We start from the raw sequence: 27516 nt of genomic DNA, 5'->3' as shown, positions 1-27516 counted from the left end.
ATGCCAGGAGACGCCCTTGCCAGACTATATTGCAAGAAAGATAAAACTTTATTTAGTTGTCCAGATGGTACTGTCGCAGCAAGTTGGCTATAAATACTGCCAAATTAAAATTGGCAACAAAATCTCTCTAATGTATGGAATGAATTTTTACCTAATGGGTTTTGTTTGACTTAGTGAACTTTACAGTAAGATCAGAATGGTGGATTCAAACCAGGGGTGAAATCCAGCAGGTTCTGGAGAACCGGTAGCGGAAATTGTGAGCAGTTCGGAGAACCGGAAAGTATCACCTCTGGCTGGCCCCAGAATGGGGTGGGAATGGAGATTTTGCAATATCCTTCTCCCAGGAGTGGGAAGGGAATAGGGATTTTGCAATATCCTTCCCCCAGGAGTGGGAAGGGAATGGGGATTTTGCAATATCCTTCCCCTGCCACGCCCACCAAGCCACACCCACCAAGCCATACCATGCCCACCAAGTCACACTCACAGAACTGGTATAAAAAGAATTGGATTTCACACTGATTCAAACCTCTAAATTTTGCTAGTTGGCAACAGAGACTCCCTGATTGAATTCACATTTATTATTTAATCCATTTAATATCCAGTATATGTTTTACATTATATTTAGCCAGAATATTATTTTGTTTTTCAGGCACAAACTGCTTTTTTAAAAAGACCTTTTCATCCCTTATTTACTTTTATCAGTAACTCAAGACAGGGAACAACAGACATAATATTTCTTCCTCTTCCTATTTTCCTCACAACCACCACCCTGTGAGGTGTGATGGGATGTGCACATGTAGAAGGAGTGGGGGGAGGGACTCCCAACAGGAGCACTGCAGTTTCCCAGGGAAGAAGCAGTATATTCCAGAGAGAAACCCAAATTAAGAGACTATGCAATCCCAAAATAGGACGGGAGTGGGAGAAAGAGGTTCAGGGTAGCCACACCCTAGAATTTCTCAGGATATATCTACAGGTAGTCCTCAACTTATGACTTTGCTTGTCGGAAGGTCACCAAAGGTGATCACATGACCCTGGGATATAAATAAATGCCAGTTGCCAAGTGCCTGAATTTTGATCACATGACCACGGGGATGCTGAAACAGTTGTTTGAAAAATGGTCATAAGTCACTTTTCCCAGTGCGGTTTAACTTCGAACAGTCATTAAACAAAAGCTTGTAAGTCAAAGACTACCTGTATTAGGTTAGAAGGTTATAGCTTTAGTCTGGCAAGATTCTGTCTCCCAGATGTAAGCAAATAAAAAATTGGACCAGTGGTAAAATTCAATTTTTTTACTATCGGTTCTGTGGGTGTGGCTTGGGGGGGCGCATGGTGTGGCTTGGAGGCGTGGCTTGGGGGGCATGGCAGGGGAAGGATACTGCAAAATCCCCATTCCCTTCCCACTCCTGGGGGAAAGATATTGCAAAATCCCCATTCCCACCCCACTCTGGGGCCAGCCAGAGGTGGTATTTGCCAGTTCTCTGAACTACTCAGAATTTCTGCTACAGGTTCTCCGAACTGCTCAAAATTCCCGCTACCGGTTCTCCAGAACCTGTTAGAACCTGCTGGATTTCACCCCTGAATTGGACTCTGTTGGATTTCTTTGTGTCTTTGGGCTTGTGACAGAGAGTGACTTATCCAAATTCATGCAGCTGCTCTTTTGACTAAGGCGGGACTAGAACTCAAAGTCTCCTGGTTTCTAGGCCAACCCCTTAACTACTATATCTTTAATGGAATGTGTCTATGGAATGGGAGGTGATGAGATAGATTACAGTAATGCAGAAGATTCCCAGGAAGGAGGAACACATTTCAAGGAAAGGGAAAGACAAGAGACAGAACGATTCAGAACTGGAATAAATTTACTATGAATACTGAGGTACCATTGTACATTGTTCTTAGGTTAGGCCTGGCATCACCAGGCTTGCTCTCTTTTTTTGTTTGTTGCAGTTATTTCCCTGCTGTTACCAGCAAGTTCTTATCTCATTATGTTACTGAATCATTTGGATGTTCTAATGCAGTTTTCTTCAGCCTTGGCATTCTTATGATGTAAAGATTTAAAGTCCCAGGATTCTTAGCCAGCATTTCTGTTGCAGCCAATTCCAGGATTTCAAATTCTACAATGTACATTGAAAGGATACCATAATGTAAAGGATATGGACTCTTTTGAATCCAGCTTGTCTTCTCGTGATTGCAGTAATTAGATATCCCTGTAATTTTCTTGGCAACAATATGAAAATTGTTGCCACTGTTTTCTTCTGGGATGTTTTGCCAACTTCTGTGTCTCATCCATAGCTTAGGTTGCTCATATGCTTCTCCTAACTGGGCCCTGCAATTTTTATGGATTTGCTTAACGTAATGTTGGCTTCTATTGTCTAATTCTGCTTCTATGTCTAGATGTAAGTCCAAGGAGATAGAGAAGATATTTCAGTAAGGACACTTGCCACGTGTGTGCTTAACTAGGTGCTGAATGGGTTAACTAGGTCCTGGCTGAATGGGTTAAAGTCAATGGTGAACATCTGTTTTCAATGGAGAGACAATTATGCTTAAATAATGGGTGGTAACTTTTATACTTTTTTTATTCTCCATGAATCGGGGTGAAATGCTCCCGGTTTGGACCGGTTCAGCCAAACCGCTAGCGATGGCGCCCGGTGGTTCAGAGAATCGGTAGCAATGGCGGTGCAAGGCTCCGCCCACCCATCCAGTCATCATTACTTCCTGGTTTTAACCAGGAAGTAAGCTGTTTTTTATCCTCTGCGCATGCGCAGAAGGTTTTGTGCATGTGCAGAGGGTTTCCACGTGCACATGATGCGTGCACCCGTGTGCACTTCTGAACCAGTTGGGAAGGTAAGTAGATTTCACCCCTGCCATGAATGTTTGCATATTGTATTTCTTTAGTCATCCACATTGGACAAGATACCACAGCATGTGATAATGTCTTAGCACTTACTTATCTGAAAATAAGGCAATTGAAATTCAAAACTATCTACCTGAAAATGAAGAATAATAACAAAAAAATAGAGTTTTATCCAATGCCCAGCTTCCCCAACCTAGATTTTTCAACTTTAGCTTAAACCAGTTCATATTTCTCCCTACCAATAAATGAAAGTACATATGTCACATTGTGAGTGAGTCCGTATTGCCAGAAGCTACAGTCAAAAAAGAACACGGCCAACTTTTTAAAAAAAGTTAATGCTGTTTAAGAGAGTAAGATACAGGCAAAATAAGATACTCGTTTACAAAATTAATATCCCATTTACAAAGAATCATCATTTCCTATTTCAGATACAAATTGTTAATGCGCACACTAGCCTTGCTGAATGTCTATGGAGATTCTCAGTCATCCAGGTCATGGTTGTCCCAAAGGTGTTTTATCAAGAGGCAACTGGACTTTCTGGTTTTTCTTTAAAGACGTTTCGCTTCTCATCCAGGAAGCTTCTTCAACTCTGCAAAGAAAAAAACGAAAGTCCAGTTGCCTCTTGAAAATGCACCTTTGGGATAGCCTTGCTTAAACAGCAGCTGATCTATTCAGATATACCTTTTTTTTTTTGCAGATTTTTGAGCTATCTCGAAACATTTTGATTATTGCAAGTGGCATGTTGTAATTAAAGGTGAGCATTAAATTATCCCATTGATTTTTATCAGATGGTATTGTACTTAAGTAAACGCCTAGGTATATTATTGAAATCGGTGGAAATGTGTGTTCTTTGTCAGGTTTGTGGCTGGCACCTGTGCCTAAAATATTCCTTTCTTTGGAAATTTGCTATTTCCAGGGATGTGCAGTTCAGGAGCTCTACAGCAGTGGTGGGTTGCTACCGGTTCTCACTGGATCGAGCGAACCGGTAGCGGCGGTGGCAGGAGGCTCCCCCCACCCGCCTGGATGCTTCTGCACATGCGCAGAAGCGTTGCAAGTGCGCAAACGCATACGCGCCCGCAAGCAAACCGGTAGCAACGTGTTTTGAAACCCGCCCCTGCTCTACAGCGATTGACACAATGAATTCATCCAGTCCAACCGCAACTTTTCCTCCTTGCCAGAGTTGATGCAATTTTGCCATGGAAGGAAACCATGGTGGTAGGGGTGATCAACACAATAATTATTCACTAACATCTCCTAGGAAAGTTCAAGAGTTGCAAATGTGGCTTAGAATATCCTGAGGCAGCAATCCTCTCTCCTTCACACATCATGTAACACGAGAATACAGTAATCAGGGAAATATGTGTTAAGTTATTTAGCAAAAGGGTCAAATCCATTTAGCCGGCATTAGATTCTTGCTGTAATAACAATAGCAGGAAACCTGGGCGAGAGGGGGGACTTCTTAGTTGGCTTCTGCCTGCAAGCCTCAAGCCCAGGGTTGTTGAAAGAGCTGGCAGCACTTCAGCTGCTTTCTGTTTCTTTGTACCGAAGTACCGTGATTTGTTCGAATACAATGGTAGACCCTGGGGCCTCAAGCCAACTGAAGCAAAATTACAGGAACCTCTTTTTTTTTTTTTAATGATGAAAAAAAGAAATTGGCCAGGTAAACTGCTTGGCTGCATGCTGTCACATTTGTTTGCAAAAGAGGCATATAAATATAAGCTTCTGTATTAACTTCTTTGGGAAAACATATTCAAAATAAATGCATAAGTTAAAAATACGCACGACATTTCAGACCATTTGCATCTGCATTAATCTGGGCAGTGAGCCCCTGTATTCATTTGTTTAAAAATGCAGATGCACCCATGTGATGCCTCCAGTTTCTTGAACTATTTGGAGAAATTATATTCACAGCATAAAAGCTATATTGCCCAATTGTAAATAGAACTTCTGTTTTTATCATCCTATTCTGTTATTTGGGTCTGGCATATGCTCTAATCAAAATTAAGTTTCTTATGAAATTTCTTATGAAATTCTTATGAAAGAATTTAAAATTCTCCCAGTAAAAGCAATACACTTAAAAATATTGAACTCTGATTGGCACACACTTGTTTTTTTTTTTCCTTATAGAACATGTATGGCCTGAATAGATTCAGGTTGATAACACATCCATGGGATTTATTTTACACTGTACACCAGTTTCTCCCAATTGGCAACATCAGACAGTTGCCTGAGGCATCGTACAATGAGTTAGGAAAGCATGGAGGATGTTAAAGGGCCGAGCTGGTGCCACAAATTCCCAGCCACTGCAGAATTAAGCAGGATTTGTGTGGAAATCTTGTTCTTTGCAAAACATTTTCCCTTAGCTCTTGAGCTTATCTCTCTTTGACTGGGTCAAAGAGAGAAAAGTTCATACAGCTTGCAGCATTTTATGTACAAAATCAAACACTAAAATGGCAAACGGCCACAAAACTGCTTGCAGTTTAGCCAAAAATAAACTACAAGAGGCCTTTTTAACGGATTACAGAGTTGGAAGGGACCTTATAGGTCATCTAGTCCAACCCCCTGCTCAAGCAGGAGACCCTACATTATTTCTGACAAATAGCAGTCCAATCTTTTCTTGAAAGTCTCAAGTGATGAAGCTCCCACAACTTCCGAAGGCAACTTATGTTCCATTGGTTGATTGTTCTCACTGTCAGAAAGTTCCTCCTCATTTCTAGGTTGAATCTCTCCTTGGTCAGTTTCCATCTTCCTTCCAGCACTTAAAACTTGATAACATTTTTGTCAGTTGGCTTTTAAGAAGGAGCGTTGCCAGAGTTCTTCCACACTTTTTATTTTAAAAAGATGCAATGAGGGTAAGATGGAAAAAAAAAAGTGGAGAAACACATTTTTTTAAAAAAATCTACTGGGGTGACAACACATACTCATGTATTATGAGATCCCTCCAAGCTATTTTCCTTTTTTGTAGCTTTGCATGCAGCTTGCATTATATGGACTGAGGTGGCTGGAATGGATGTGAAGGAAACATCTCCCGATAACACAGATGGTGACTGTTTTAAACAGGAAGATGCCTTACATGCATGGCATATTTGCAGGACAATCTTCCTTCTTCCACTGGAAATGAGCGTTCAGATTAAAGGATGAATGACTTAAGCAAGGCAAACCTTGCTTTCTGAAGCAAACATGTCATTCAGACTCCTATTACGTACTTTTGAACAATACAGTAATCCATTAATAAGCACATGACATAAAAAGAACCTAGAAATACAATTACTGAATAAAAATAAAAAGTCTTGCAGGTGTCTATTCCCATCTGAGGCAACAATAATAGTTTCAAGGTATGACTTACCAGCAGACTTGCAAAATGCATGTTAATATTTGCATGGGGCACAAACAATTTATTTATATTAGTACTTCTTCAGCTATTAGCACAGGGTGAATGCATTTGCTGCAGCTGTGTGCTTGAGCGAAACGAGCAGAATCCTTTAAGTAAAATAAAGCAGTCTGGCTGCCCTTTCCAATCTGATTTTTCTTAGTTAAAATAAACATTTATTTACAGCTTCCCACAGTTTTTTATTTTTCATGCCTCCACCTCCTTCTTTGAATAATTCTCACTGGCATTTTTGAAACACTGACTTTGTGTGCCAGTTAGGATGCATAATAGCCTCCATACAAAGCAACCCCCTGCTCTAGAAGTTGTTTTGTTTTCAAGAGTTGTCGCTAAGCCAGGAGTGGGAGCACACACAGTAGCACCAAATATTGGTTTTGGCAGTTCTTTGAGCCATGCACAAGGACCATTGTTCACTTACTGGCAACAAGGAAGAGCTAAGAATGTGTAGTTGCTTAGAATGGAGAACATGTTTCTTATCTTAATTGTTGATCCATGTTCATGTACATGGATAGCATAAATCCAAAGTTCAACCAAATTAAGTAGTTGAGCAATTCAGTAGAAGAACGTTTTTGTCGATGAAATGTTACAGAACAATTTGTTAGATGGGAAAGTACTTTCTGTCCTCTAGGACTACCAGGTAAGAGTTTGACTTATTTTCCAATATTTTTCTATGCTATATTTAATAACACGAACAAAAATTTTGCTCGTGTCACTGAATTTCTTGTCTCCTTCACTGTCTTGAAATACTTGCAATTCAAATACTTGAATTGCAAGTATTTCTCAGATGGTCCCCAACTTTTCAGAGCATACCCTGGGTGAGACGCAGAAGACATCTGCTGGCAAATGTAGCGCAAACGACATTGAAAACGACTGACTATAACCACTTAAAAACATTTATACTTCAAGTAGTTGCAGAGAAATATTGGTACAATGCAGGAAGATTAACATGCAGATGTTTTATTAATGAATGAAAATCCCACAACTTGGGAAGGTGTCTAATGCCAGGTTAAAATAAGTCTAATTAACCTTTCCAGTTAATACAAAGGCAGGAGTGGGATTCAGCTGGTTCAGACTGGTTTGGGCGAATCAGTAGTTGTGATGCCCCGGCGTTATGCTGTCCTATTTAGCTACGTTTTTTAAGACATGCGTGTCAACTCGCAAAGCATTTCTGGTCTGCTCTCGAGTTGCCATGGGCAGGAAGGGGGGAGAACTGATGGAGCAATTCAGCAACCACGTTCAAAACCACATACCACGCATACCTTCCTCAAGGTTGGATCTCAGATTACCAGAGCTGGCCTGTGAGGCATATTTTCTACAGCCCGCGAAAGTGCCTCTTGGATAATATGATTTATGACACAGCCTGAGAGGAGGGGGTCAGAATTGAGCCGTAAATTACGTGCGGCAGAGTTGACTTCATTCGGGTAGTTGCTGACATGTTGCTCCTAATAAATGACTGGACTTCTTTTGAAACTTGGCTTGAGGCCCATGAGGTAATTAGGGCATTTGTCTGAACTCTGACTGTGCATGTACGAGCAAAGCACATACGCAGAAGGCGCTCTCTCACATTTTTGGTGCTGGGGCAAACCGGTTGTTAATTCATGTGCCGCCCACCTTTGTAGAAAGGTAAAATCTTTGTGAAGATTTCCCGTCCAGTCATTTCCAATCTAAGAGGTGGTGCTGATCTCCATTTCTTAGTCTAGGGAGCTAGCATTGTTCAAAGATGTTTTTGTGGTCATGTGGCCAGCATGACTATACACCAAGGCACAAGGAATACTGTTACCTTCCACTGAAGTGATACCTATTTATCTACTTGCATTTGCATGCTTTCAAACTGATAGGTGGGCAGACTCAACGGTTAAAGATGCTGAGAAAACCCACAGCCCAGGTTTGAGACTTGAGCTCTCTGTAACGGGGTGAGTTCCCGTTACTTCCCCAGTTAATAGAAACTCTTTACAATTTCAAACAGAAAATCTTTTCCATTGCTTTGGAACTGGAGAGACCTGGGATTGATTCTTCTTCTCTATGCAAACCAATGATGGGTTGCCCCTGGTTCGCACCGGTTCTATAGAACCGGTAGTAAAACTGGTGGGAGGCCCCGCTCACTGACCCTGACGTCATGAAAATGCTTCTGCGCACGCACAGAAGAGCGCGCATGCAGCCCCGTTGCAAACCGGTAATAAAGGTAAGTAGAACCCATCCCTGATGCAAACCCTATGCGCAACAGAGAGTTGGCCGCCCTAATAAAAATGTATGAAAAACAATAATTCAAAACGCCAACCAAAAGAACTCTATGAACACACTCTTAAGAAAAGGTTTCCCCTTTTAAAATGAATGGATGCAAATTTCCCTGCCTGTTCTAACAGAACTGCATCTTCCTTAAGGATGTCTATTTGTTTATTTAAATAGATTTCTAGGCTAGTTGTATACTCTTTGAATATAATGGTTTGTTACCTTCAAATTTTGCCTAACGTTGTAGTGGAAAAATATCAGAATTCAAGGAATTTGAATAGTTTAGCCAAAAATCGATTTCCTGGATTGTTTAAAAATAAAAAACTTACAAGAAATTATTTTCTTATTATCTCAGGTCAGTCTTAGTTGCAGCAACACTTGATCAGCCTTGACTGAATCTGGGAAGCTAAGCAGTGGTAGGCCTGGTTTAATAATTGGGTGGGAGACCACTAAGGCAGAGGTGGGCAACTGTGGCCCTTTTACAACCTGTGGACTTCAACTCCCAGAATTCCTGAGCCAGCTTGCTCAGGAATTTTGGGAGTTGAAGTCCACAGTTGAATTCTGGGAGTTGAAGTCCACAGGTTATAAAAGGGCCACAGTTGCCCACCCCTGAACTAAGGCATTCCAGGGCTATAATTTAGAATATTAAAAGACATCCTAGAAGAGGACCATGCCACATGGAAAACAATTTCTATGTGACTGCCAAAAAAGCTATATGGATGTGTCCATGAGATTATTAGGAAGTCAGCTTTCACTGGAATGAATCCAGTGAATTTTCTTCCACTGTTTAAAGGGTGAGGAACTGAAGTTATCTAGACATAATTTCTCTCTCCCATGTTCCAATCCTTGCTAGCATACTGTTTGGTCTAGTCACACAGGGGTGTCAAACTGGCAGCCCACGAGCTGGATGCATCACATGCAGGCCATCCCCACCCCAGCTCCGTGAAGGAGAAAAACATCACAAAAGTCATGTGACAGCAACGTAACACCGCACATTTGGTCTAATGATTAAGGCACTGGACTAAAAGGCAGGAGATTCTTAGTTCAAATCCCGCCTTAGGTTGTGAAAGCTAGCTGGGTGACCTTGGCCCAGTCTGCCTCAGCCAAATTCACCTCACAGGATTGTTGTTGTGGGGAAAATAGGAGGTGGAAGCTGTGTTGGATCTGTTTGCTATCTTGAGTTATTTGTAAAAATAATAAAAGTTTACAAACAAATAAATATATTTGCTCCTGGTTATGGATACTAGGCTTCAGGATAAATAATCATGTTGGTGTGAGCATTGCTAATAAATCTATGGGCTGAAGTCTGCTTGAAAAGTAATGCCAACATTTTACCAATAGATGGTGCTAAACAGTTGCTCTTGAATCACTTTAAAAAAAAACACTTAACATATAGCTTTATGGAGATAGTTGACAAAGGATACTATGAGGAGCTTTTAGACTGTGAAGAAACTATGAGATTCCTCTTAAAACTTTGTTTCAGCTGGACACTAAAAAACAACAACTGAGTTTGTATAACTGGAAAAGGTACAGAAATAATGGCCAAAATAATCAAAAGGTTGGAAAAGTTAGTATTTAATTTTAAAAATTTTATAATAATTTAAAGTTAGTATTTAATTTTAAAAAAACCTACCCTAAATACTGGGGAGGTGGAGTCACGGTATTTATAAATTTAAGGAGTACATAAAAATTATGTCATTCATCTAAATTCCAATTAATAATTTTCAAGGAAAACATAGTCTTATTCACACACATTGCAAAGTCAACCTATAGAGTTTGCTCATCACCAGATTGGAGGATTTTAAGGGAAATTAAATCAATTCTGGGGAATGTCTTATGACTGCCATGTTGCAATATATCATGTCCAGCATCAAAAATAGAAGAATGGTTCCAGCAGACACTCTTATCCTATTTACTGGCACCTGGCTTTAAAAACAAAAACAACAGTTATTAGACTAATAAAGGATATTTGTAGCTCAGGGTTGAAAAGTGTTATTAGATTTTTTTTTCTCCAGTTCCTTCAATAACTTAGACTACATTAAGACCTAACATTGCAGAGAAAATAGAGAGCTATCAGAAATTTGCAGTTGTGCACCAGCTCTTCAGAGTTGTATTCAACCTGAAAAACTGCAGACACCAGCATCCTCTCTAAAAGAGCCCCAATCCGTCTTCTTTTATAGGTAGTCCTCGCTTACCAACCACTCATTTAGCAGCTATTCAAAGTTGTAATGGTGCTAAAAAAATAATTTTACGGCCAATTTATGACTTTTGCAGCATTCCTCAGTTATGTGATCTCCATTACATCAGTATGAGTTGTCATGTGTCTGACCTGTGGGTTTTTCCCTCCCATTTCTTCCTTTCTCCCAGAGCAGAGATTGGAGAGGAAGAGATTTCAAGAGAATAAGCTGTTTGTGTAATGTGCTGGTGGTTCTCAGCCATAGGTTACCATTGCGATCACATTGCTTTCTGTACAAGACAATAAGCACGCACCTGAGGGAATGGGAAAGGGAATGGTTTTAAGGAGGCAAAGAAAAACTGAAGGAGTGAAACTTAGTAGTCTTCTCAGTTTCAAGCCAGAAAGCGTAGTTATCTTCACATGATTTCCCATTTAGCAACTGCTTCACTTAGTGCGGGAGTTGCCAATCTCCATTAGGACATGGAATGAGGACTACCTGTATTGTAATATTTATCGTTCAGGCATTAGTAGCACACTCAGCCTCCTGTGAATAAAACATGGCTTTCTAGAATAATGGTTGAGTCAAAAGGCAGGTGAGTGCATTCGCTGTTATAGATCCTGCATAAATGTTTTTGAAATAATGTTTTATATGGGAACACACTCCATTGCCCTTCAGTATGATTATCATTGGGTTCTTTTCTTCTTATTATGGCACTTTCATTTTTAAAAGTAGACCTAGTCACAATTTATCTTCTGTAAATTAACTGAAATTGATCCTACTCAGGATCTAAAAGTAAATGCATAATGTAATAATTAGAAATAAGCCTCCGGCTTTCTTATTCATCCTCTATAAATATGCAAAATACAAGAACTATTCATTAACTTATTTATAGCATTAATTTTGTTTTGTTAAATAAGAGGTTATTTCAGTTCCATCTTGTTGATTTATACCGCACACCCCCATTCCAAGTTCAGTGGCTCTGAATTCCTGGATTGTTTTATGTGCTTATTGTTTTTTTAAGGAATATACAAATAGTTCCCATTCAAATAACCACATATTCAGAAACTGCTATAACGTATGAATGGTGCTCAGTAACTGGTCCTCAGCACTTCTGCTGTCACGTGATTGTGATCTGGGTGCTTGGCAACCAGCCAGGATATCCGATTATTGAAAATCCCCCCCCCATGATGCAATTGTGATTTCAACCTTCCCAGCTGGCTTCCCACAAGCAATGGAGGAGCTGGCAGGAAGTTCTGATCATGTGAGATCCTCACTTAACAACCTGTGTGGTCTTTGCTTAACGACAGCAACATGGCAACTGGTTGGATTGCCATTGCTAAGCCACGACATCATGCATTATGACCTCATCACCTAGCAATAGAAATTCTGATCCAATTTACTGTCATTAAGTGAGTATTACTTGTATACAAATTTCTAAATTATTGTATTTGTAGCTTGGGCTCATCTAAAGAAATCAAGAAGAAGATCAGATGTTATTTCATTTTATCCTCAAAATAATCGTAATTCATTCTAGCCATTTTTGTGGGCCTCAGCTGCCTTACTGGACTCTCGTATCTATTATTTAACACTGAGCATTTTTTAGTCTCAGATTTCGTATTACAGAAAGCCAATTATCATAAAAAAATACGTGACTGACTTTGGGGTGTTTTGTTCTGTTACAGTAATTTATGTTCTGTTTAGTAATTTATACCAGCACATGTTGAATAAAGAAAATAGCTATAAATGTATCTGAATAAATTTAGAATTGCAGTTGAATAAAAAAAAAATTAGAATTTAGCCTCATTTGTTAGGCAATTGGGTGACAAAATCATGTTAGTCATCTGTGTTATATTTGTCTCTTAGCAGGTTCTGATCATCCTATATAACCATGATGGTGAACTTGTGGCACGCGGAGCCATTTTGCCTGGCACGAGCATCACCCATTCCTCTTCCAGGTTTCTGGAGCGAATGCGCATGCAATGATCAGCTGGCCTTCGTGCATGCAGCAATGCTGGAAAGTGGAAAGTTTTCTGGCGTGGGCATGCGTGCTGGCCAGCTAATCGTCGTGCATGCATGCGCACGAGTAACCCGGAAGACTAGGTATCCGGGAAGTTCATTTCCCGGCACGTGCATGCGTGCACATGCCCCCTTTGCAGCTCCTCTTCCGGGTTGCGCTGCTGACGAGATGCCAAAAAGGTTCACCATCACTGCTATATAACAATCTGAATTCTCTAATCAATAGCAATACTTCTTTAGCAGTAGTCCACGTTTCCTGGATCTTTGTTCTTCTGTGCTGGCAGAACTTTTTATTCCGAAGAATTTATTTTGGCTTTATACAGAGAGATTTCATAGCAATTTTCTTAGTTTCATCATCTGTCTAGCTCTTGGGATGACACCATCAGCTTTTCATTTGCATTTCTTCTTGTGGACATCATGCACTGGAACTGTGTCACCTGTACAAAGACATAAAAGGTAAACAAAAATAGAAAAAATAATAATGAAGATTTAAACACAACATAGTTTTGCTGTCTGCCAAAGAGGCGTCACTACCTTAAGAATCTGACAACTGACAGCTACTGAACAAAATTTGGCAGTGCTGCTGACTTTCATATGTGATGTAAAAGATAAATTGTGGAAATGGGACTTAGTAAATAGAGAATAACATTCTTACCTCTGCTCACTTCTCAGCATGGTTTGTGAATGGAGAGCTAAGCATTTGTTTGCTTTAGCATGATGTGTGAATCTACCCATTATGTCTAGGGATTATCTGTAAACAATAGCAGTAATGGATTGCTCAACAAATCCTAGCTTAGTATTATATACAAATAAGAGTATTGAACCTGCAGCAAAAGAAACCATTTACTAGGAAAAGGACCTTTTGTTACCCACAAATAGCCAACTCTTGGCTGAGAATTAAACCACTTTCCCAGAATATCTCTGTGGTGGGACACATCAGGGGACTCTAATCTAGATCTCATAACTTTCTAGTTTTATGCTGATTAGCCCATTTATTCAGCCTAGCCAAGTCTTATTTTCAAACGCTAAGTAATAGACAGTACAGGAATATTTCCTATTCTCGAAGAATATACTTATCGTAGCCTGCTATTTTTTAAAGTCTCATTTTCTTATGAATGTACAAATCAATCCGTATCTGAAAAACAATGACAAATGGACAGGATCCTGGATCAAAACATACTCAAATAGATACATAAATGTGTTCTGATAACTTCAAAGGATTTCTTTGTAAGAGTAAACTCACCCCAAATCATGCGGTTGAGAAATCTTCCTAACATGTAGTAAAAGAAAACAGTGACAGCAGCAATCCCTGAAAATACTATCATGCCAAGTGGACTTAAAAACTTGAAGATAGGATATAGCCATTTTCCTGTTTTAGCAAAAAAGTAGAGGATCCTGGAAAGAGAATTAATTTCTTTCAGTTAGGATATCTCATTATGAAAGAAACAAGATCAATTGGTCCAAGTTTAATTATAATTATAATATAAATTAAAATAAGTTTTAGAGATAACTAAACAAGGCAATCACTAAACAAGGACTACCTATAGTGAACAATATGAATGTTTCTGATTCAATATTTCTCTCTGAAGTCTTCTAATGGCAAGGTTGAGGAGTATTACATTTTCTCAATATTGTTGCCTGAGGCCAGGGGCATCCATGGATGAGAGGATAACAAACAAACAAAACAAAAAAATCAAGATGGAGACTATGGCTACTCATTTGAAGTTCTGTTCTTTTTTTATATACATCATGTGTCTCTGTCTTCAATTACATGGATAAAGCTACATTTTTAAAAACTTTTTTTACCCCCTTGTTCATGTCCCTGCCTGTGATTCAGAAATAACAGCAGAAATAGAGCTGTCTTAATATATTTATCAAAGAAAAGGATAAGATGATGTTAGCACCTAATTTCATATGCAGAAGCCAACCAGTATTTAAAATCTGGGAATGATCCAATTCATCTGGAGATGCAAAGCAGGCTGATGGAAAGACAGAACTCTATCACCTATCACTTCATTTTATTTCCACTGTCCAGCATCTCTTGCCTGAAGCAACCAGTTAATTTAGTTGATTATTAGGCTAGCCTAAAGCACCAAATATCTAAATAACAGCTAGTATCATTAGGCTAGTCTCTTCCTCCTCCTTCTAATCTGGTTTACGGACTTTCTCCAATACATGTGTGTGGGGGGGGGGGGAGAAACCCTTTAAAATAAACTTCCCTAGCTAACATTCTCTTTTTTGTATTGCAAATCCTATAATTCAGGGTTCTAAGGAAGTTGTAGTTCAGTATTTCTGGTGGGTACTAAGTTGAAGATTACTCGTGTAAACTTTATATTTGAAGGAGGGTCAGGAATATGCTATGATCCCCATTTGCTGTTAAGAACTATAATTTTGCAACATCAAGAGGATGAGGAAGTGTTTCCCATCCTTGGTTTTAAAACAGAAGTTTTGAGAAAAGTTTAAAACAGCAAAATTAGTAGTAGAGGCAGTGATTTGTGCAAACTGGTTCTATGGAATAGCAACTTGATAACCAACATGAATAAGCTGGTTAAGTTGAGGAGTTGATTATCCCCTCATGTGACGTAGGTAAAGGTGTATAACTCAAATTCCAAAGTCCCTCAAGGTCAGATCAGAGTTCACTGTAGCTGTATTTGAGGATATTTTTTCCCTGTAGGAAGGAGAGAAGGAAGTTGCTTCCATTGAGGACACTGACATTGGATATTCAATTAGATGAAGAACAGAACTGTTTCCTCAAATTTTGCCAAACGTCATGTAAAAACAAACAAACAAAACCCATTTATTCATTTATTTTTAGAAACTTACCAAAGTAGATAGGCCAGTATAAGCACTCCTAAGATACTGAGGCTTTTACCCACTGATGGATACTGATGAGGGATAACAAACATTTCTACCAGGGCCAAAAGAAATACCAACGTGTGCTGGAAAAAAGACAGTGCTTTAGACAAACTGCATTTGTGATGCAAAAAATTAAAAAGTACAACCCACCCTAGTTACACAGAGTTATATTTTGATGTAAGTGTATCTAAGGATATAGGAAAGTCTGGATACCCCGACAGAGATCTTCCAAAGAATCTGCAGAGGTACCAACAACAACAAAAAAGTGGAGCGCTTCCATCTTTTCCTCCTTAATGTGGCTTTTTAAATAGAAAATTGAAGGAAGGAAGTTGGGAGCATTTCAAAGAGAAGTTGTAGTTCTCTGGGTTCTAAGGATATCGCTACAAACATGGCAGGGCAATTGGAGAATAAAAGTCCTTCTGAAAGAAGCAATGTACCTTTTAAAAACTTTATAATTCTTTTATCCCAAACCTCCAGATGGCAGCAACTGACCAGGCTTGAGTCGATTCAGAAGCAAAGTCATGTTGAGCCTGGTTAAGTATACTTGAATGGAGAGTTAAATAATCCCAGAAGAAAACAGCAAACCATCACTGTTTGCCAAGAAAAGTTTTATACAAGTGAGTCTATGAAGTCACCAAAATCATCCTTCTAGATTCTACAGTCCCTTCTTTATTTCTGAACTCACTTTAACTCAGGTATTTGTTGTATTATTACTATATAAGTAATATATAAATGTGTGTGTGTGTATATATGTATGTGTGTGTATGTGTGTGTGTATACGTATGTGTGTCAAACTCTCCATGTCATGTTGATGTCACATGATATATCACAATGTTTTTTGCCTTCACTGAGCAAGGCGTGGCCTGCATGTGACGCATCCGGTTCGACACCCCTGTTAAAGTATACTATATCAGGGGTCTCCAATTCAGAATTCTGGGAGTTGATGTCTGCCAGGCTTAAAGTTGCCAAGGTTGGAGATCCCTGTACTATATTATTACTTATATTCTATATAAGAGACACGTGAAAGGGTTGAATGGGTAATTATGAAACTAAATAAACAAAAGGTTTGTGGATGTTAAAGCTGAACTGGGCAAGGATTTTTTAAAAAATCATTTAAGTTTGTCTCATTTTGGTTTTATCCATTTGTAACAGTATACAGTGAAAGAACAATACAATTTACAACAGCAAATTAACTCACAGTGATTAATGTTGATACAACCAAAGACCACAATCATTGCATGATTGGCCACTTATTGCAAAGTTTTCTATTTGCCAATGGCTTTTAATTAGCTCTCCCGAATGAATTCCTTTTGCTAGAGAATAGAAAGCTGACTGTAGAAATGACATTAGTAATGGGCCATATACTGCGGCTTAAAGCTAGTTGAAAGCTCTTTAAATGCATTGTGTTTTCTTCTCTGGAAACCAGTTCCTTCTCATAGCAATTTTTAATATAACTTCAGTCAAATTGCACACCATGAACCATTAAAAGCAATTAAACTTCATTTCCACTATAACATATTGTTTAATTTACCATTCATTCAAATAAATGCAAGCTTTGTATTTTGAGCAAATTAAAAAAAAACTGTTTAAAAAGCAAATCTTTATAATTATGCCTCAACTGTCATCAATCTTTGAGGGTTGATAAAAATGGGATGGTGACTCATTTTTACAGTTTTCATTCTCAGTTTTCTTTTTCATTTACTTGTAACAAATAAAAAACCAACAAGAGAAAATGATTATCATACTGGGATAATCCTCCTGCTAATAAAAAGAAAGAAGGGAAAACCTGATCTGAACAAGGCATCTCGCTGTAAATAATCAAAATACATGAAGTTCAGTTCCCCATAGACACTTTCTTTCAGGATGAGTTCTGTATTGCCTTGCTTTTATTTATTTATCTATCATAACAGAGGTATTATTTACTTATTCATTAAAAAAGCTTTGCTTTATTCAGTACCTGCTGCTCTGAAATTTTATGAAATGATAATAGCACATTCAATTTATGTACAGTGAAATACTGAGCAGAAGACTTAACATTTTCTTTAAAGACCGACTGCCGTGTTACTCCTAAGGGAAGACTTTACAGTTTGATTTGTTTGTAATGTGGGACAAGGTAGTCCTTGTTTAGTGACTGCCTCATTTAGCAATTGACATTTAGCATGGTCAATTATGACCATGATGAAAAAGTAACTTTATATATTTACAGCCTTTGCCGCTCTGTAAAGCAAAGGAGAAGCTGAAGTAAGACCATAAGCACCATCACAATTTCACATAGTGACTGCTCTGCTTAACAACCAAGTTGCCGATCCCAATTGTGGACACTAAATAAGCACTATCTGTATCTGCAGGTCTGTCATAATGCTGCAGGTTATTTTAGGATGCACATTTAGGATCTTTCTCATTTCCACTTGTATCTAATGTCCTGTCAGTACCTGTCTTATGCCACATCTCCATAAGGTTGACTTCTTCTCTTTTCCAGTCTGTAAGTGAGACAGACTTAAATTATCCTTAACTGTACCTGTTGTTAAGGTAGTGTTTTCTTCCTTATTCTGACATTATCTAAGAGAAGTTTTAAAGAAAATAAAATCTGCTAGACTTTATTACCTTGGAGGAAATAGGTAAATGCAGGGCCCGAGAACAGAGGCAACAGAGACTGGCAATAAGGATAGCATAATCCAAGTGGATTTGGCTTTTTGCCAGTTGAAGGATTCACTTAATGAGTGTGGCAAACGTGTTACTATCTCAACTGCAGTGATTCACTTAACAACTGTGGCAAGAAAAGTCAGAAAATGGGACAAAAAGCAACTGTCTTGCTTAGCAATAGAAATTTTGGGCTCCATTATGGTTGTAAATCAAGGACTACCTGAGCTCTGTTACTGCTGTCTTTTTGTGTCATATACAGGCAGGTAACTGGAATCATAAACTGAACTGTCTAATTTAATCTGTGTCCAATCTTCTACACCAGTAATATATCAAATTACTGGTGTCAAATTATTACTGTTATTATTAGTAGTAAAAATAGCATTTTGTTATATTTTTGAATATACTACATCTTAGTTGGCAACACTTATACCATGGATTTTAGACTGTTTCATTCCTTTCCAGATATTTACAAATAATTATTTGTATTCTCAGTCTTTCTGCATTTATATAAATACGGTTCACAGCCAAGCCTTTTCTGCAGGAACTGCAATAAAACCTAGAAAAGTTATTTCTGCTCCTCATGTAATGAATTCACATCTTTCCATTTATTTAAATTTGGCAAGGATGAATCCACTAACATTTCCTCCAGAGTTTCAAGGCTTCTTTGGCAATTCGCACTCCCACTTTTTGCATATAATAGTACGAAAAGTTAAAGAGAGAAGATGAACTCTACAAATGAAAAATTGCGATGTCTGGCCATGATTCTGCCAATTTGAGGCTCTTCTCGTTAACTTTTTATAACAGATCAAGTGTGTGATTGACTATTGAAACATATGAACCTAAATCTGAATAATTAGCTGGAATAATATGCATAGCTTATTCTGACTGGTTTTGTTATGTTCAGCTTTTTTTCTTTTTACTCACCATTCCATGATTAATCCATTCAGGAATAATTGAATCCATATATTTTGGGTAAATAAGGTTCCGATCATAGAGGTATATACTCCAAAATGTAGCAAACACAAACTAGAACAAAGCAAAGAAGAAAAGTGCCAATTGACCAAATTTACGATGAATGTTTATCTACAGTATATACCTATCTTACAGTGTCTGTCTGTCTGTCTGTCCGTCCACCCGTCCATCATCCTACGGCCCTCCTTTGCTCCTTCTTAAAGCAGCGGTAGGTATCAGTGGTATCAAACAAAGATAAATAGCAAAACTGTCTACATTTACACTTACAAAGGATATGGAGGCGGGTTTTTAAAATGGCAAATTTTTAGATCAACTATTTTTGAAATGGGAGGGTGATGGGTTTACTTAGACAAGGCTTGGAGACCTTCTAAAATAGGGGTCTCCAATCTTGGCAACTTTAAGACTTGCGGACTTCAATTCCCAGAGTTCCTCAGCCAATGAAGCTGGGAATTGAAGTCCACAAGTCTTAAAGTTGGCAAGGTTGGAGACCCCTTTTCTAAAAGGTAATCCTAGGTTAACTATAGTAATTTGGACCAGGAACTCAGTTGCTAAGCCACACTGTCATAAAGCAAAATATCACATGATCACACCAACTTATGACTGCAGTTCTGGCAGTTCCAGTTGCTATTGTTAGGCGAATCCAACTGGGTGTTGTGACATCATATAGATGCCATTTATAACCTCCTACACTTTCCTCATTGACTTTGCTCATTGGAAGCCGGTAGTGAAGATTGCAAATGGTCATCATGTGACCACAGAACACTGTGATGTTGGAACTGTGAGCCAGTTGCCAAGTGCTTGAATAGTGATCATGTGAGTACAAGAATGCCACAAAGGCCGCAACTACAAGGATCAGTCATAAGTTTCCTTGTTCAGCACCATCAAAACTTCATATGGTTGCTGAATGGGTAATTGCTGAAAAAGGACTTGTAATAACAATGTTTATCTTATTTTTTTTAAATCTTACAAAAGTAATCTAGATCTAAATGAAATCAATAGTCATTTAATTTGTAAAGAAACAAGATATAAGGCAAGAATAGGCAACCGGTGACTGCAGGGAGCATGAATATCCTTTTGTGATTCTTGGACCACGTCTGATGAAAATAAGACACTTTTTTGCTGTTTTGAGTTGGAAAGCAGATGAAAGCTGTAATATATGGCCTCAAAGTATAAGTAAAAAAGAAAGAGGTTCCCCTAATAATACGTCCCATCCACATATATATTTTGCTTATATATTTTGCAGTTCTCCTTCACCAACTTCAGCTCAAGTTTCTATTAGTTCTACTTTTCATTGTAATGCTTCTTAATTTTCTTCATTAAATCAAGATCATTGTAAGCTTTCTGACTAGGTAAGCATAACTCTAGATCTAATTTACATTTGTGGCCATTAACAAAGATTTTTATGAGGGATTGGGCCTTTCAACATTTTCTAGTAACATCTAGCAGCCTTTTCTCCAGTATCTTTACTTTTCTTGCTTATCCAGGAATGACCACATTCAGCACTTCTATTTGTTCCACTGCTTTACAACCACTAATATTTTTGTTTTTATTCATATCCAGGAACTCTTAATTACACATGATCGCCACCAAACTTAACTAGAAGACATTTTGCATTGGTAGAAAAAATTCTACCCATTATGTTTTTTTTTTAAATGTCGTTGGCATGATCCTTTTTCATAGCCTTTTTGTCGTCTGTCTAAATCTAAACTCTATCTGACACCGTTATCTCATATATGCACTGAAATCCCTGAACTACTCCAGTCCTGCAGATGGAGCATTTTTGAGATGATATTTTGATACTCTTTCATATCAGTCTTACTACCTAGTAGCCTAAACTTGACCTCTCAGACATTTTTCCTATGTCATAACTATTGCCTCTCCCCAGTGCTATCAGCAACTTTTCTAGACAGCTTGTAGTACCTATAACTATATATCAGACAAAGAATTCACTATAGCATATATATTTTCTGCCTGAAATAATCAAATCAACCACACCAACAAGGCTTCCATTTTAAAAGGAGTATCTTCAGTATGACAGGATCTGACTTCTTTACTCAAGAATTAGGTTCTGCCTACAATAGCGTTTTTATTATCCTCAAAATGATGTATTCCTTCCTAAGACCCCTATAAACATTTGGAAAGAATATACTAAACTGGGTATCAGCTACAACTCGCTCCTGCTATAACACTAGGAATTAACTTAAAATCAAATTATTTTTTATCCAAGTAATTATCTAATTCATAACACATATAATTAATCTTGCATTATAAGTATTATTGCAACTTACTGTGGATAATGGAAAAACCAAGCTACTAAAGATCAAGTCTTTAAAGGAAATCATGGTTGTGGCAATTCTTCGTTTCTTCATTAGTATGAATGCACTGGTCAGCAAGGAGATTGCATAGAAAAAAGCCTGCAAAACCTAAATTAATTACATCTAATAAGCAATTGATAATCCAAAATTAAGTTGTACATACTGTACCTCATCAAATTACATGCTTATGCTTTAGAGACTAGTTTTCAGGTAAAATATATTTTTCTTGCTGGAAATGTTTTAATGATTTAGCTTGGATGATAAACTGCCTCATTTAATGAACTTAAATAAGAGAAAGCAATTAAAAGTGTAGATATCCAGTCATTACAAGAAGAAAATCACCTTAAAAAAGTAATATGGATTCTACTCTGAGAGGAATTTTAATACAAAAAGTTTATTTTACAATATTTAAGTCTATGTGAAGTTGCGTAGTATTATTTTGATTAGCAGTACTGTTTTGCTCCAGAAAATCAGATTGCTTGGATCTGATGCATCAGAACAATTGAATCCAATACTCTGAAAAAAAAAATTAAATCATCAAAGCAGAGCAATTCAATATACAAACAATTATCAAAGAGAACAAATCAAAGTGAGTTGCTGCTTATAATCTTGCATTCCACTTCAATGGGATTCAATTAAATCTCCTTTTTCAATTCAATTGAAGCCTTTATCATTTGAATCGTCCTCATGGAAATGCATCACAAAACATTATACAAGATCAAGCCTACATTTGATGGAATGATACTTGAAATACCAAATAATAGAAGGGAAGAGAGCTAACCTCTCACTGATTCCTCTTGACCATCTATGTCATTCCCTTCTGCTGGACCGAATTTGCCATAGGGTTTATCCTGCATTACAAATTGGTCTACTACTTCTACAGCTTTGAAGTAATATTCAATGACAGCCCAATTATCTTACCACAAACTCACTGGAGGATAGGAGAGTGCCATCTTTTTTGTTTGCCTCAAGCAGTAAAATGTCTAGGCTAGCTCTATAATTATATTCCAGATACTATACCAAAAGTACCAATTTAATACAAATACATTAAAGAATACAACATTATGCCGGGAAAAGAGTCATTGTTGTATTTATTTTACTTTCCTTCATATAATAGGGAAAAGCAATCTTTGGGGACATATTTGGAGTCTTGAGTACATATCAGGGCAACCCTCACAAAAAAGCTGTCATGACAGAAAACAGAAAAGGTGGATGGAGTTGGCCATAGTATATCTACAAACCAGAAGGCAAACTGGTCAGATCCTTGCCATGTTGTCTAGAGTCTCTAGACAGATAGGATTAAGAGGCAGCAAATGGGGTAACTGCTTTAAATTATCTCATCCATATAAGGCTTCTAATAGGGCAACATTCAGGTCAAATACCTAGGCACCAGGCCAGAAACTTGTAGGCCAAAGAGGTTATTGTGCTTAGGGTTCCCTTAATCCTCACAGCATCTTAGAGTAGGTATACACATGGGCATATGTATGTAGCAATGAACAATTTGAAAGTACTACATCCGTGATAGCGAACCTATGGCACGCGTGCCAGAGGTGGCACGCTGAGCCCTCTCTGTGAGCACGTGCACCGTCGCCCCAGCTCAGCCAGCTGGTTGTCTGGTTTCCAAGGCGCACATGCTCGCCAACCAGCTGGTTGTTGGGTTTCCGGCACTCTGGTGCTGTCACGCGCACACACGCCTTCCGGCTTGGGCACTCTGTGCCAAAAAGGTTCACCGTCACTGTACTACATGCTTGGAGCAATGCACTGTGTTTCTTTGCTGCAACCACCTGAATAAATTTGATATTATTACTTTATATATACAGAAACATAAACAAGAGAAATGATCCCTAACAAATGTAAACTATGGTCCATCTTTTATTTTATTTTTTTATTTTATTTTGAATTTGTATACCGCCCTTCTCCCTGAGGACTCAGGGCGGTGAACAGCCAAGTAAAAACATCAAGTACAAATATTAAAATACAGTTAAAATATACATATATAAATTTGGCCCCATTAATTAAAAACAATAAACAAAACACTTAAAAACACTTAAAAAATTAGGCCAGCCCGGCTTGCTGAAAAAGGAAGGTTTTAAGGGCACGGCGGAAGGCACCGAGGTCTTGGATTCTCCTTATCTCTGGAGGCAATTGATTCCAGAGGGTAGGTGCCCCCACAGAGAAGGCCCTCCCCCTGGGGGTCACCAGCCTGCACTGTTTGGCTGATGGCACCCCGAGGAGGCCCTCTCTGTGGGAGCGCACGGGTCGATGGGAGATTGTCGGTGGCAGCAGGCGGTCTCGAAGATAGCTAGGCCCTATGCCATGGAGCGCTTTAAAGGTGATAACCAACACCTTGAAGCGCACCCGGAAGACCACTGGGAGCCAGTGCAGCTCGCGCAGGAGCGGTGTTACATGGGAGCGCCAGGCTGCTCCCGTCACTACCCGCGCTGCTGCATTCTGGACCAGTTGGAGCCTCCGGGTGCTCCTCAAGGGGAGCCCCATGTAGAGAGCGTTGCAGTAGTCAAGGCGAGAGGTGACGAGGGCATGAGTGACTGTGCACAGGGAATCCCGATCAAGAAAGGGCCGCAACTGGCGGATCAGGCGAACCTGACAAAAGGTCCCCCTGGTTACAGCCGTCAGATGTTCCTCCAAGGACAGCTGCCTATCCAGGAGGACTCCCAGATTGCGAGCCCTCTCTGTGGGGGCCAACGACTCGCCCCCAATAGTCAGTGATGGAGTCAACTGACTATATCGGGATGCCGGGAGCCACAGCCACTCAGTCTTGGAAGGGTTGAGCCTGAGCCTGTTCCTCCCCATCCAGATCCGCACAGCCTCCAGGCACTGGGACATCACTTCAAGGGCATCGTTGGGGTGGCCTGGGGTGGAGATGTACAGCTGGGTGTCATCAGCGTACTGGTGGTATCTCACCCCAAAGCCACGGATGATCTCGCCCAGCGGCTTCACATAAATGTTGAACAGGAGGGGCGAGAGGACCGACCCCTGAGGCACTCCACATATAAGAGGCCTTGAGGTCGACCTCTGCCCACCTGCCAACACGAACTGCGACCGGTCGGAGAGAAAGGAGGAGAACCACCGTAATACGGTGCCCCCCATCCCCAACTCTTCCAGCCGGTGCAGCATGATACCATGGTCGATGGTATCAAAAGCCGCTGAGAGGTCTAACAGGACCAGAACAGAGGAACAACCCCTGTCCCGAGCCCTCCAGAGATCATCAACCAACGCGACCAATGCCGTTTCCGTGCTGTGTCCAGGCCTGAAACCCGACTGGAACGGATCTAGATAGGATGTTTCCTCCAAGAATTGTGGAAACTGTCGCGCGACCACACTCTCAACAACCTTCGCCAGGAAGCGAAGGTTGGAGACAGGACGATAGTTGGCCAATATTGCCGGATCCAGGGACGGCTTCTTGAGGAGAGGCCTCACCACCGCTTCTTTCAAGGCGGCGGGGAAGTGACCCTCACTCAACGAAGCGTTGATAACACCCTGGAGCCAGCCTCGTGTAACCTCCCGGGAGGCCAGTACCAACCAGGAGGGACACGGGTCCAGTAAACATGTGGCCGCACTAAGTCTCCCCAAAATCCTGTCCACATCATCCGGAGTCACAGCATCAAACTCCTCCCAGGTAACATTCTCAAGACTATTCCTCGTCACCCTGCCCTGATCTACCCAGTCAGAGTCCAAATCCCCCCGGATCTGAGCGATTTTGTCATACAGGTATTGTCCGAAATCCTCCGCCCTGCCTTCCATCATATTTTTTTTCCTTGTTAAAAGCAAATATTGCTCATTAATGATGTATGAAGTCTTCAACATGCAATATGCTGCAGCAGGATCATTCTTTTTTAAAAAAAATGTTATTAAAAGTTTTTTTAAAGGTTAAAAACTAATGCAGACTAATAAAAGCAAAGAAAAAAGAGGAAAAAAAATCAAAGAACAAGTTAAAAGTACAAAAAAGGGGGAAAAGAAAAATAGAAAAGGAAGAACACGTTATAAAGAAGTGGCTTCCAATCTTCTTTACAGCAGTTATAAGTATAATTATAAACTTAATCTTTTTCTCTATAAAGTCTTTCTTCTTTCTATAATCTATCTTGTGTAATCATCTAAACCACAGATAATTTTATGCAAAATCTCCATAAGGGGTTTCAATCAGCAACAAACAGAAATATCGTCTTTTCTCAAATCAAAGAAGACAATTTAGCCATCTTGGCAAGTTTCATCATCTTTACCACCATTGCTTCATTTTAAGTATATAATAAGAGGTTCATTCTTGAGAAATCACAAACAATGAAGACTGTGTTGTGTAAGTGAAGCTGTTTGTTTGTTTGTTTAATTTATAACTGTCTATCTCATTGTTGCACCGACTCCATGGTGATTTACCTATTTCCCCATCTGAAACTTAAACTGATTTCAAAAGAGGTTTGCTACACACCCTCCATTATTGAAATTTCCCATTTAATTTCGCTGGTGCTGACAGATTTCATTGTGGTACATGGTTAAAACCTGGTTACATTCCTATAGCTTAGTGCACTGACTTACTTTTCAAAAATATGAGTATTGAATTGTTTCATATATTGTTATTTTAGCTGTCCCTGAAACAGGATGTGTTATAAATACTATAAATAAAAAGTGGACCATCATTTGATGAACCTTAACCCAGAATTTTCCTCCAGTTTGTAGATCTAGTTACACAGTACTTTTCTTTTTACTGAATGCATGTTAAGGTGTGGTGAATCTGAACTTGATAATTGCTTATTTTTTAAACATCTGAATTTAATTTTGTGTATTATGTTTCATTCCTTAGCACTGTAAAGGTGCATTATAAAGATCTGGGAAAATGCAAAGGCATTTCTGTGGAAAGTTTTCTGGACATTTGAAGCTCCAATAAAACAGTCAATCAGATGCAGTAATTTCTTCATATGTGTTTCACTCCTGGATTTCTATAGAACCCCTCCAAATTGCCTGCACATGTCTTTCCCACCCCACCCCCAAATACTCACAAACTGACTATATTCATACAGGCGTATAAACTCATATAAATGCAAACCAAATCTAATAATAATAATAATAATAATAATAATAATAATAATAATAATAATAATAATAATAATAATAATAATAATATCATCATTATTTTATTTGCTGGCAGGGCATGGATCTTTCAATCAACTCTCACACAAACGGTTGCATATGTTTTTAAGCCGTTTGGGGTTAAAAAGCATGAGCTGGTGGAAGAGAGTTGATCTCTGAGGTCTCCCCATCCGTCTTGTGCATTCAATGATTCCTTTACATTACAATTTTAACTTTAAAAGCAGCTCCTCTCTCTCTCTCGCTGGCTGCCTTAAAGCTTACACAGGCTTTCTATCACATTTTTACCCGCCCAACACCTGGCTTGGAATCCCGCAGATTCCCGCCACGCTGGGTTTATTCGCAGCCGGAAATACAAATAGGCGCCTTATTTGGCGAGGCTGAAGAGGCTGGGCGGCCGCTTTAGCACACTTACCACGTTGAGGAAACTCAGGTATTTCCATTGACTGCCGTAAAACGGGTTGAAGGGGCCTGTGGGTATGCGGGACTTATCCAGGTTGGCCAAGGAGTAGGCGTTGCCGTAGAAAAAAAACATATACCAGGCGAAAACAACGCCGTAGTAGACGGGGCGGGCAGAGGGGTGCATGGTGCTGGGAGCGAGCCCGCTAAGCAATTCTTTCCCCTTCTCACGTCTTCAGCAGCCGCGGAGAGCCTCTCACGCTGCAAGATCGCCGTCTGCTGCAGAGAGAACTTCGGACGGCTTTGCACACAGCGTGCCGGCTGACACTTGCGACAGCCCCGGCCAGTAAACTTTATTTTTTTGCTTTTTTTTGCTTTTTTCCCGTCTGTTGTTTGTCGCCTGGCAACTCTCCCACAATTCAGTTTTTCGGACAGAAATATCTAGACGAGGTTCGCTGCAGATAAGCTGCCGGTTGGCCTTCGCTTTGATCTTTTATAACAAAGGGTGGGGCGAGTTTGCATAACTCGATGCATGCATAAATAAAATATAGTTATGGAGGCCAGAGAAGAAAA

General features: G+C 39.4%; 1 protein-coding gene across 2 annotated transcripts; it reads right to left on the bottom strand.

Annotated features, from left to right (window-relative positions):
* Positions 1-12159: 12159 nt before the first annotated feature.
* ADTRP (androgen dependent TFPI regulating protein) lies at positions 12160-27229 on the bottom strand. 2 transcript variants are annotated; one of them, XM_070942506.1, is made up of 6 exons: positions 26960-27229; positions 21421-21555; positions 19085-19186; positions 15485-15600; positions 13905-14056; positions 12160-13796 (listed from the first exon to the last, which is right to left on the bottom strand). In XM_070942506.1, the coding sequence occupies exons 1-6, from the start codon at positions 27128-27130 to the stop codon at positions 13786-13788; spliced, it is 687 nt and encodes a 228-aa protein (XP_070798607.1). In that variant the 5' UTR covers positions 27131-27229; the 3' UTR covers positions 12160-13785. The 2 variants fall into 2 exon arrangements, with proteins under 2 accessions (XP_070798607.1, XP_070798606.1); XM_070942505.1 differs by having other exon boundaries at positions 12160-13098.
* Positions 27230-27516: the final 287 nt, after the last annotated feature.

Source organism: Pituophis catenifer, unplaced genomic scaffold, assembly GCF_029215685.1.
Source record: "Pituophis catenifer annectens isolate HBS135680 unplaced genomic scaffold, rPitCat1.0.hap2 SCAF_3, whole genome shotgun sequence".
In the NCBI taxonomy this organism is placed as follows: Eukaryota; Metazoa; Chordata; class Lepidosauria; order Squamata; family Colubridae; genus Pituophis; species Pituophis catenifer.
The sequence above is the reverse complement of the archived record's forward strand: the minus strand, read 5'-3'. Positions and strand labels throughout refer to the sequence as shown.